Source organism: Conger conger, chromosome 1 (assembly GCF_963514075.1).
Source record: "Conger conger chromosome 1, fConCon1.1, whole genome shotgun sequence".
Classification (NCBI taxonomy): Eukaryota; Metazoa; Chordata; class Actinopteri; order Anguilliformes; family Congridae; genus Conger; species Conger conger.
In genome coordinates, this window is record NC_083760.1 from 61880668 (window position 1) to 61893005 (window position 12338).

At 44.0% G+C, this 12338-nt stretch overlaps 1 protein-coding gene across 3 annotated transcripts in view; it reads left to right on the forward strand.

Moving 5' to 3' along the window:
- Positions 1 to 12338, forward strand: part of bbs9 (Bardet-Biedl syndrome 9) — a 161613-nt gene that overhangs the window by 39376 nt on the left and 109899 nt on the right. For all 3 annotated transcript variants that reach the window (XM_061260000.1, XM_061260009.1, XM_061260018.1), the window contains exons 14-16: positions 1616 to 1720; positions 10317 to 10457; positions 11746 to 11841. In XM_061260000.1, coding sequence (XP_061115984.1) covers positions 1616 to 1720; positions 10317 to 10457; positions 11746 to 11841 — 342 coding nt within the window. The remainder of the gene's footprint in view (positions 1 to 1615; positions 1721 to 10316; positions 10458 to 11745; positions 11842 to 12338) is intronic.

A 12338-nucleotide genomic window follows, 5' to 3' on the forward strand; every position in this document is an offset into this window, starting at 1 on the left:
CTTGTAGCACAGTGCTTTTTGATGCTGCCCTAGGGAGCACTGTATGTAAATCAGAGAGATTTCTTTGATGTGTGAATAAGAAGTCAGAAGTGTCACAGAGTGCTTCACAGAGTCCCAGAGCGTGGCACTCTGCCCCCCCGCCACCCATCCTCAGGAATGTGGGCGTGAGGGGTGCCACAGAACCCCCCAGACACTTCTGAGCCTGACAGCGGGGTCAGGAGGGGTCAAAAGGGGTCGGTTAAGATGTCTCTGGTTTACACAACCACTAAAAGAAGGAGGGAAGGGAAGGGGGGGGGGGGGGTCACCCTTTGTTTTTGCGTCCGCTAATGGTGTCAGCAGTAATCCGGGGGCTCTCACGGAGAAGGGCCGGCGGCTGGAAAACTCACTTTACGGTGTTTGTCAAATGCTCTGTGGTGTAAAGGTTAAAAGCAGGGCTTTTTTTCTGCTTAATGTCCCCCCTCCCTCCCTCCCTTGGCCGGCCCCGTCAGGGGAGTTGACGGGGCGCGGAGAAAGCGCCCGCGGCCCAAGCGATGGCCCGGCTGATACCGGGGGACAGGACCCCATTCCCGCCTGTTGGAATCTTCCGCTCAGGCCGCCGAGGTCATTAATGGAGTGTCTTTCACTGACAGGTTAAGGAACAGAGCCCTTCTGAGGGCTTTTAGCCCGGGTTTAACCGGTAGCACGTATTCCCAGAACTAGCTGCACGTCAGTCACCTGACTTGAAGTTGTGTAGATGTGCAGTTATATAAATATATGTATATATTTGTTTTACTAGAAGCCATCTTAAATGGAGAAGTTCTTTTTTCTTTTTCTTCTTTTTTAAACACTCATCATCAAAGGGAAACCACTGTCTGACTGCTCAAGTCTGGCAGACGTTTAGAAGACACATTAGCTGAAATATGGCCCGTCTGTGCAAGTGCCGTTTTCATTTTTTTTGTGAAGTGTGAGGTCTCTCTTCCCCCTCACGGTTTGTTTAGGGTGGAAAAATATATTATAGTCATCGCCCTCCGCTTCTGGACAGGCCTGTGAACATAAGGGCGTTCTATATGGGCGTGGAAGTGTGCGGATACGCATCTGTGTTTTCCTCTCTCTCGACACCATTAAGCAGTAAATGGATTGCAGTGGTTTTGGATGGAGGCTAATGTGTCTGTGGTGCGTCTTAATAAAATAAGCGCTGTTTAAGTGCCCACTTAAAGCCCTCCGCTCTGCCCGCTCCTGCCCATGCCTGCCATTACTGGACTGCTGGAGCACTGGCGAGATGTGCCCTCTGTGCAAAATGGCAGATGTACGATTGGCAGCCACCTTATGAATGCACACGTCAGCCCTCCCTACCTCCCCCAGCCAGTGTCAGGCCATCATTTTCAGGAAGCCTCACGTTGGCTGTACGTATAGAGGTGTCAGGGGCAGGGACAGAGACACTGTTTGTGGGAGGGATCGAGCCAGCACGGATAGTGGTGCTCATTGCTGGAGTGACTCCTGCTGGCTGTCCGGGTGCCCATGGCTTGCTCTCCCGGCACACGTGTATGATTGGGTCTCCTCCACCCCAGCTCTGTGAGGACATGACTTGTTGCATTTCAATTGGCAGGCTGTTGATGATGGACTGTGTATGTTTCAGGCGTGGGAGCCATGGTCACAGTGAAGTTCTCCGCCTTCCTGAATGGCCGGTACCCCCCAGCTGACCTCGGAGGACATGTGGCAGTATCCTACAGCACGCCTACAGGTACATCACACCTGCTCTGTCCTACAGCACACTCACAGATACATCACACCTGCTCTGTGCTACAGCACACTCACAGATACATCACACCTGCTCTGTGCTACAGCACACTCACAGATACATCACACCTGCTCTGACCTACAGTAGGCCTGTGTGCTTGGGAAACAGACCTCCCAACAGATATATTTGAATGCCAGAACAGCATGAACAATACTGACTGTGTTCTGTTGTACAATGGTGCAGTTTTCTGTCAAAAACTGCCATTGTGTTTCGGAGGCTGTGTGATGGGTGTATGGGTTTGCCCAAACAACTGCTGTCGTCATGTGTGAAGTAACAGTAGGGGTGATGGATAGATTGATAAATCGATGGGCAGGTCTGCGTGTCTTTGTTTCTAAGCCCTGGCCGTGGGAGTACGTACTGCAGGCATGTTTTTGTTTCCAGTAATAATGTATAATTACGCAAAATCATCAGAGCCCGATCTGTATTTTGTATCTCTACGCTTAATCTTCCATAAATCATTTGCTAAATAATTGTGCTGTTGGAGATATCTTTGTGCTTATGTAAAGATTATGTGTATTCTCCTTTTTAAGAATAACTGCCACATGCACAGATTTGGAGCTGCCATCCGAATGAGTGCAGCCCCATCGATTAACTCACTACTGGGCTGCATAACTCTATCAATCATGGGATTAAAGGGGCTCAGATGGACATAAATTAGTCAAAGAAGTGTCTTTGTTCATGTGTTCTGGTTACATTAACTTTTCCACTGGCTCACATCTAAAAAAGAACAAAGAACCAACAGATAATGTATGTGTGACTTCACATCCAGAGAGAGCAGTTATCAATTAACAGCTCAGCCAAACTTAATTGACTTACGCACAGCTGGGAGGAGAACTGGGATTCCCCCGGGCTTGGGTTGAGCAGTGCTGAGTCATGGATTGATAAACAGATGCTCCACACACAACAGTGAAATTACAATTTTGTGCAGGCATGGAAACTAGTGGATGGGCTGGCAGCTTGTGTTCGCTGCTGGAATAATTTAGGCTTTCTTCTTGCAAAACGCCCTCTTTATTAACATTAATAAATGTCAGAAGGTTTTTGGTTTTTTAAAATGCAGGAAAAAAGCATTTGTACTATTGTTTCCCTTGGAATCTATCTATTTTGGCAGCCATATGTGGAAAGGTTCCTAAAAGAGCATTAAATTTGAAAAGGCTAGAAAACTTCTGGCCCGTTTTATTGTCAGTCCAAAAATAGAGCGACTAAATGAAGGGGTTTTTTATACCCTCCTTTCTGTCTTCTCAGTGTTTGAGCCCAGAAAGTTATTTTCTCTTTTTTTTGATGGTTTAAATAACATTTGGTAATTGTTCTGTTGTTGCTGAACAATGGTCCGTTTAGCAGGCTGTAGCGCATTCGTTTCAGCCTCGTGTGTCATCTGGTGTGGCAATGACATTTTGTTTCTAAGTAGAACGTCCATATCCCATTTATACATCTTGAGTTTACCTTTCTGTTTTCCCCAGCTGAATGAAAAATGAATGGCTCTAATTGAAAGAATGAAAAGACAAACTACATCTGTGAGTGTGTGTGTGTGCGTGCGTGTGCGTGTGTGTGCGCGCTTGTGTGTCTCTCTGTTTCTTTGTGTGTTGTGTATGTGTGTTTCTTTGTGTGTCGTGTGTGTTGGCCTGGTGACTTTACTGTCTGCTGAGTGAAGAGCTTCGCTTCGCTTCCAAAATGTTTGCCTTGGCTTGGTTTTACTATGATTGTGTGAGAATGCCAAACAACTAATAGCTACTCGCGTTTGTTTTGTTTTTTTTATTTATATTTTTCCGCGACAGATGTAAAAATGAGTTTTGGGCCCACAGGAAAAATGCAGAATGTTTTTCAGCCTTTTTTCATCCTCAGTTGCACTGCTTTCTCAATCAGTCTCTCATGGAAGAGACTTACCACCGCGTGGAGGTAATTCATCTGTTGAGCAGACTGGGCTGTGGGTAGTTTCTTCACAACTTACCTTCACAATTTGAGTGGCTCATGTTTGATGGATGGATTTTTTGCCAAGACGAAAACATTTCATGAAATGGATTTCTCTTTTGCATTTCTTGATCTTATCTGAGATTCAGGCTGACATGATAAATTAAATGAATAATAAATTAGAGTTTCTTGGTTGTGTTCCCTGAGACTCTGAACCAGCTGGGTTTACAGCAGTGGTTCTGGCTGACTGTGTGTGTGTGTGTGTGTGTTTATTTTATGGGGTGAAAATGTGTCTAATGACTCCTGGAGCATGGAACCTCAGGCCGACATGCCTGTAGCAGTTCACCTTTGACCCCAAAACCCTGATCCATCACACTCCCTCTCCCGGCCTACGACCCAAACGTTAAGCGCTGTCAGTGTCCGGCAGTCTCCGTCTCCAGCGCTAAAATATCCCGCCCCGTTAATCATGATTCCTGTCCCTGAACCTAAAATATGAGACCCAAATACGCATTGCTCACTTGCAATGACAGCAAAATAAACACATCTCATTCAAGATTTCTGTTACATGGCTCTCACTCCTCATGCGATTCCACCTCGCAATTCCCCTTCCAATCAGTGACCGCCTCCCTACAGCTGACCGTGTAACATCATTTCTCTGGTTCCTTTGATAGTTTGTCGTGGGGGAAGAGAAAAGAATTCGCTCTGCTCATAAGCCAAGCCTCTGACTGCCCCCCCTCCCCCTCTTGCCATTAAGTTTCCCTTGTGTTTGATTTCACGGTTTGAAGATCTTCCTGTGCCGGAGCCCTGTAAAACCTCACTCTGTATTCATGTTATAGGCATTAATCTGGGCTGACGCTGGCCTCCGTGGCTGCCCAATGAAAGCAGGAATGCGGGGAATGCAGGTGTCTCGCCCGGGGCATCCTTGCTCTCAGAAGTCTGCATCCCGCACTCGTAATTACCGGGGTTCAACGCCCCCCTAATGGGGTTTACAGTAGCGGGGCGCTCTGCTTTGTGTCTCTCGCAGTGATACTGTGCTGTCTCTCTTGTGTTTATTTCCTTTCCTCTCTTACTGCTGACACTTTCCCTGTCCCTACAGCCCTCAGTGCCTGTTTTTCATTCTCCGTTTCTCTCAATTGAATTCAATTCAAATAAGCTTTATTGGCATGGTAAGATATGCTCACATTGCCAAAGCATTTACTCACATAACAAAGATAGGCTGTAATAATCAAACTACAATAAACAATAATAAAATACAGAAGAAAATTTTACATCTAGAGGATAACACAAAAATGAACTATAATTTTGTTTTCTGGTGTTACTCACTGTCCCTCAGTTTGTGGCAGTTGGTAATATATTGTCCCGCCAGATTCACACATTCTCTCCTTTATCCCAAAAGAGTGGCAGCCTCTCTGTGTCTGAGAGCAACTCAGATTGTGGGCAGATTTCTTTTATTTTTCGGAAATACATTGACCTTGCTTGACTTTATTTCTCACTTTTTGTGGGGAAATTAAGCTCTGTCTCCACCTCATCAATGTTACAGAGTGAACACAACCTGTTCTCTGTGGGCAGCCAGTATCTCTCTCTCTCTTTCTGTTTCTACTCTCAGTTCAAATAAAATCCACTTAATTGATTGGGTCTGTGTAATAAATAAATGTTGGGAGTAATTAACCTATTAAACAATGTGAGCCAACTAATTTTAGGGTGATGTGGTTTCTCTCACTTTGGTTATTTTCAAATGTTTCCTTCGGGAAAGCTGAAAGTAAGTTTTGGAACATGGCATGCTCACATTTTGACAAGGTACCTACCATGTACTTAACTGTGAACTCTGTAGTGGAGTATGCAGTGATGTTTTTTTTTGGTTGTTTTTTTTGGTTAATTTTCTTATTTTTCCTTTCACAAAAGCTAGCTTCATGGTGTATATTTTATATTCTATCATTGTACCATTTCTCAAATTTCTTCCTGTTGAAAAACTGAATTGAATTGAATAGATGGACACCAAGGCCTGCTAAATGCATCAAAGTATACCTAAAAACGGAAATTACATCAGGTCTCTTATGATGTCACTATCTAGCCTGCTGTTATGAACTCTAATCTACCCCCCAGTTTTTATTGGCTTAGCAGTCCATGCTAAAATTAAATTTGTTTTTTAAATCCACAAACAAATATATTTGTGGTATGCACACCCTTTTAATTTTTCTGTTAAAGCCACATGGTTGTCACATGTGAGGACACAATCCTCTCAGCATGAACCAGTCTGATTTGTGGGATCAACTGTACTTCGATGAAGGAGTTTCAGTCACTTCCAGCACACCGTTTGGCTGAACGTTGATTTCAGTAATTGGACAGGCATGCGAATCAAAGCAGCCTGTGTCTTTTGATGCACAAAGTACAGCAAAGTATAAATCTGCAGCCGTTACACACACTTGACTTGCTCATCAGATGTGTGTGTTCAAGGCGGCAAACATTCATGGCGAACAATGTTTGAATCAAACCGTTACTGTTGAACGATTCAATTAAATAAACATTCCATTTAGTTTGCCACCAGCGGCTTTTTAATACAAATGGCTGCGCTCTACCAATGCCAGCTAGCTGATTTTCTGCTTACCTGTGTATATATTTTCACTGTTAGCTAACATTATCGGCAAACAGAGATAAATTATAATAAGCTGGCGAAAGTTAGTTCATGGTTCCTCTAGGCAGAATGCAGAGCAAGGCCAACGTCCACGTATGAAAACGCGCTTCCAACACCGAGCAGTGCCCAGCATTGGCTGTGCACAGGCGGTGGTTTTCACGGTAGAAATGAGTGTGTTCACAGATCGCTCAGTGGAGTGCTGCCACGGGGGGTGCCCTGCTTCCTGTTTCTGGCAGATGGGATGGATGGAGGCACACTGCCAGGGAGAGATGGTGCATTTCATCAGAACTAACCAGGCGTGAAATGCACAATCTGAGCGAGCAGCGTATGTTTCACGCGCTTGCTTAAGTGTGAAAGCCTCCCAGCCTCAGCTTGCTGTTTAAGCTCTTCCCGGACCCCTTTGTGTACTTTACCCTGTTCTGGGGTTCTCTCTGATTTTAGTCCTGTTAAAAGCAGAGCACACCGCATGGATTGAAAAAGACATTGTTTGAGATTGAAGTACATCTTTTATTTAATTTAATTTATTTTTGGTGGGGGAACCCGGGCGGGGGGTGGGTGTTATTCTCCCCAGTTACATGAGTAGGAAATATAATTTTGTTGTTTTTGCGCCAAAAATATAGCTCATTACCTGTATTGTTTACTGCCTTCGTTCATTTATATCATTGTGTAAATAATTTTGGAGGACAGTGTTTTGCAATGCATTCTGGGAGGTAGCACATTCTCCTTTTTTATATGTGAAATTAACATTCTGAAGACCTGCACTATACATTAGAGGCATGGATTCACCAACCTTCTCTATTGTACGTAATGTGTGTTTTGGTGTCTTTTGCTTTGAGTCATTCAATCATTAAAGTTAATTTTTCTGCTTTTCCCCCAAAGTAATTTTGAACTGAGGATTTGTTTTTTTTTTGTTTTTTGTTTTTTGCACTGCCTCCACTCATGAAGAGCTCAACCCAGCAGGTGAGTAGGGTTCTGTCTGGGACCCACCAGATATGAAGCCATTCCTCTGTAGAAACCCCATAGCTGCCTAGAGAGCAAGGAAGCCTGGCTGATCATGAAAGGCTCCAACACTGAGAGCTACCAAACTGTAGAGGGCTCAGTCCTCGGAGTGCTGTGTGAGGCACTGTCTAGAGCTGCTGTGTCTTGTCTTTTCTCTTTCATTTCAGTACTTGAGAGCTTTTTCTCAGCCACTTTCACACAGCAGTTTCCCTAAAGTAGGTCCTGTAGTTCCTCAAGTTGTAATTGTCTTGGTATGGTAATTAGATCTACCTTGTGTACTGGACATACAGTACTGTGCAGAAGTCTTAGGTACCCTAGACTTTATTATATATATATATATATATATATATATATATATATATATATATATGTTTTTTTTGTGTGTTTGTCCGTATAAAATGACACATTTGAGATTTCCAAATGTTAATTTTCCAAAGGATTTAATGTTACAGAGACATTTTTGTGTTTCATTAAACAAAGTAACATATTCCATTGACTACTTTTTACATAACTTGATCAAGGCTGTCTGAGATCAGAAGCAGGGAGCCAAACAAAGTCTGCAGAAGAACTGTGGCAAGTTCTCCGACATGCTTGGAACAACCGACATGCTTGGAACCACCTGCTGTGACTGTCTTATAGAACTGCAAGACAGCGTTGGCCGTCTCTGAGAAGTGATGCAGTTTTAACGCCGAAGGGTGGTCACAAAAAATATTGATTTGATTCAGTTTTTAACTATTCTGCCAAATTACTCAAATGTAATGTAAAATGTATAGTATGTTTATTTAGGACCTTTCATTGAATTATTTTTGAAAGAATCTTATGTGTACAGAATGCTATACAGGTGCCTAAACACTTTTGCACAGTACTGTATGTTCATGGCCTTACAACCAATCATGTATGAATTGTGTTGGGTTGCCCTCTCCCATTAGACCGTGAAGCCATACCCAGCCTATAGGACTGTTTCTGATCCCCCTTTGGCCCTTTCCCATCACACTCTGCAGCCAGAGATGTGGATTGAGGCAGACCTGTAAATCTTCAGATGTGCCGTCATCAGTCAGTGCTGATTGCAGTAGGGACAGGTTAACTTGGCAGGAGGAAACCCAGAGCCGTCGCAGGCTTGAGAGATGAAGCTGAGGGGGAGGCAGGTGAGTGGCCGCCTCAGACAGGCTAAATTACTGCCACGGCCTAAGAATACAGACGGCAGGTTGGATTACTGAGGAGGGGGTCTTGTTCCTTTTGGGGATTCAGGTAAAAAGTTCACTCCTGTGGAAGAAAAATGTTCTTGGTTTTGCATCAGGAAGATTTATGACAGGGGGGCCTCCTTGACCACACTCCTTTTCCCTCGGAGAATGTGAGCAAACGCTGACTGCATGCGTTGGGAGGAAAAACACTTTAGCCTAATGGATCCTGGACTGTCAGTCTGAACTCTCTGTCACTGTCCAGGCCACGTTCACCTTCCACAGCTGTTTTACACAGGGGATAACGGGAGGGGTCTTAAAATGTCTAACAACACATAACATGATTACTGAAACGATATTCAGAACAATAAGAACATTGCGGTAAAGTCACGGAGAGATTCTGTGTTGACTTGGCTGGATGGATCTGCTTTTTGTGAACCCTCTCCATAGACAAGTTCATCCAATAATTTTTCCTCATGTCTAGCGGTTGATCATTTTTCTTACTTTTTTTTTCCATGGCCAAAAAGTCTTTGTGCTGTGATTGGTGATTTAACACCAGTAGCTGTTCAGACAACATTGACATTAAAGGATGATGGACAATGTGCATAAACACATTCTTCTGCTTTTCCTGCAGTCTCTGTGTTCATTGGACATGCACTCACATGCACAATGCTAGAATCAGTCTCACTACCAAATGCAAACCCCGTTTACTGAAAGAAGAGGTACTATTGACATATATAATTGTAAAGTTTGAAAATTAGAACAAACCGAAAGAAAGTTTTACAGTCCAGCCACGAGAAAGCGTTACGAGCAGTGCTGTGTAAACCTTCCAGAAAAGGGGTTAAGTCACCTGGCCAGACATAACAGGAAAGGATTAGTAAACTTCTGGCAACCAATACCTGCTACTGGAGAATTTATCCTCAGCCTCTTCCTCCCTCTCTTAAATGATTCTAGCAGGCCAGAGGAAAGGTAAAGGAGCTACTCCAAAGCAAAGTTATGTTTTTCCAGTGGTCTCTCTGGCAAGGGCAACACCAGGAATTTCAGGAAGACTTAGGAAGGACTACATTCATCCCATAAGTAGTCGTAGTTGGAACCAGAAATTGAAAACAGGACTGAAAAAAGAAATATATATGTGGAGACATTAGATGAAACGTGTTCGTCTTTAGTACACACACCTTTGGGTTTTTTGCAGATGCTCCATTAAATTCAGCTCAGAGGCATTGGCAAAACAACACAAGAAACTTTGCTGTCGTGTATTCTTCGAAGAGTCCGCTCCGAGAAGCCCACCGTGCATCTGACAGAATCCTTTGGCTAATTTACTGTCCTGATTAGTAAAGCTGAGGTCACGCACTGACGAGGGCAATACGAGGAGCAGCAGGCCCCAGAGCCTTGGATGAATACTGTGGCCTTTGCCAGGATACAGGCAGAATTTACAGCCCTGTCTCTCTGCTGCCATGTTTTCATATGCTCACAAAATCAAGTTCTGTTTATTCTTATTCTGTCGGAATGTCTTCTCTGATGTCTTTGCTCCAAGACCCCTTACTTTAATGGTGACCTTGTGCGACAGATACGTATGTGCACACATCTGGGACACACAAGTGCATTTTCACAGATAAAATCTGTATGCTGTGGTTTTTGTTTGTGAAAGCACTGTGCTCTTTGTAAACTATCACCCCTCCTTGGTAATGCTACCGGGTCTGTTGTTCCTTTTACAGGGTTCTCTGTAGGCTTGTCAGTGAGATGTTTGGAACGTGTCTGAGAATCCCCCTCAACCAGGCGGTGACCTCAGTCCTTATTTTTCCTCTCATCCCTCTCTTTGCCTCAGGGGTGCCGAGGGTGGCCCAGTGCCGATTCTCTCTGCCTCTCCGGATGGCCTCCTGCCCGTCCTCAGCCTCCAAAAACGCCCAGTTCAAGATCACAATCGACACAAACAAACCGCCAGTCAACCTCAACGAGGTGTTCCCAGGTAGCACACACGTCTTGCACCTCTGGTTCCACAACGCAGGCCTGGATTCAATCAGCATTTGTCTTTAACTTTGACTCACAATTAACATTAAAGTGTTTTATTATTATTTTTGTTTGCTTTTTTTGTTTGTTTTTCCCAGGTAGAGTTCAGTGAGTTCAACAAATTTTCTCACTCAACTGTGTGAAGGAAAGTGGCGGTGGAGCGAAGGCTTGCATTTATTAATAAGTCAATATGAGGGACAAATGTTGATTGAATCCATGCCCTGGTAATCCAGTCCATGAAGGGAAGGTGTGTGTTATATTTGGTGAGACTGAGGGGGAGAGAGAGAGCACCTGTACACAACACAGGGAAATGGTGCCCCCTGGTTTCATAGCCTCAGTCATGCTTAAGTGACCATAAAATCTAAGCAAAGGCTTTGCTTTTTCAGCACGCACTCAAGCACATCCTAATCATTGTATTTTAATGCTAAAATATTGATGCGTTTGGGTTTACAGCTACAATGTCAGGATCAACACGTGGGTCTAAACAGTGGTGTTATAGCATTTTTTTGGTTTATTAGTTTTGATGTTATACCTTTGGAGAGGTTCATAATGGTTGTTCCTGCTCAAGCTAGAAAATATATATGTATAAAAGATCAAATAACTTTAATACAAATTATGGTCACATGTACATTTAGTTCTGGTTTTTGCAGGACTGAAAGATAAATGAGAGCGAGATGGTCTGCACTACTGTGCGCATGGTCCATTGTAGTATCTTTCATTACACGTGCACATTCAAATAAAATGTATTGTATGGAGCACATTGCTTTATTTCACATTATAGATGTATATAAAAAGAGCAGATGTAATGTTAGAAGGTCTATGATGCTCTGATTTGGGTCCCCGCTTGTTCCTAACGGAGAGATTTCACAGTGCCACTGATACCCCTCCCTTACTCTGGGTGGACCGATATCTCTACCTAGGAATCGCGTCTCTGCCTTTTTATTATAAAAAAACAAAAGAGAAATAAAAATGAATTCTGAACTTGCGCTTGTGTGGTAAGCAAATAACCCCGGGGAGATAAAGGACAATGGCGTCGTGCGCAGTTCACCTTCGACGGCGTCCTGGCGGTAGATAAGCGCTGCAGAGAGGCCGTATCTCTGTCTGTCATCCTTTCTTTTGTAGATTTGTCAAAACAAAGGCTTTGAGCACTCACCTTTCCCTGAGCACGACAAGGGCGCTGAGGACTGGCGGCTGGGCTAACTCCGCTGTGCTTCTCTTTCTCTCCCTCCTCTGCTACCGTGGGAAAGACTTCCTGGGGAAGTCGGAGGACCGGGATGGGAATGCGCTGGCCTTCCAGCTCATAGCTGGCGCCAAAGTCACCGTGCTGGCTTCAAAGACGTCTCGTGAGTGTAACACCATGCGCACCCACACACACACACACACACACACACACACACACACACACACACACAGGTGCAAATAGTATCCAGGCACGCAGATCGAGGGTAAAATACATGCAGCTAGACATGCATCAAAATTAAATGCAGGTATCTTCATTACACACGCCCTATAGTATAATTTTGTTCCCTGTTAAAACCAGAGAATGTGTTTCACATCATATTGGTTATAGTTAGATGTTTTTTTTTTTTCTTTCGCACGTCACAGAGTACAGTTAAACACTTTTCTGGAGCACACAAATTACAGGCAGACTCTTCAGCCCCAAGAACACTTAGGAAGTGTTAGAGACCAAGTAGGCAGTAACCTCATTCCTTTCACTGTAATTCCTTACAAGGTAATGCAAAATGAACAGGTGGCCTCTCCTTTCCCCCTGCTCAGCTTGAAAATCCAGCCTGAAGGTTTGGGCCAAGAGCATTTCTTTGGCATTAAAATGGACGCCAGC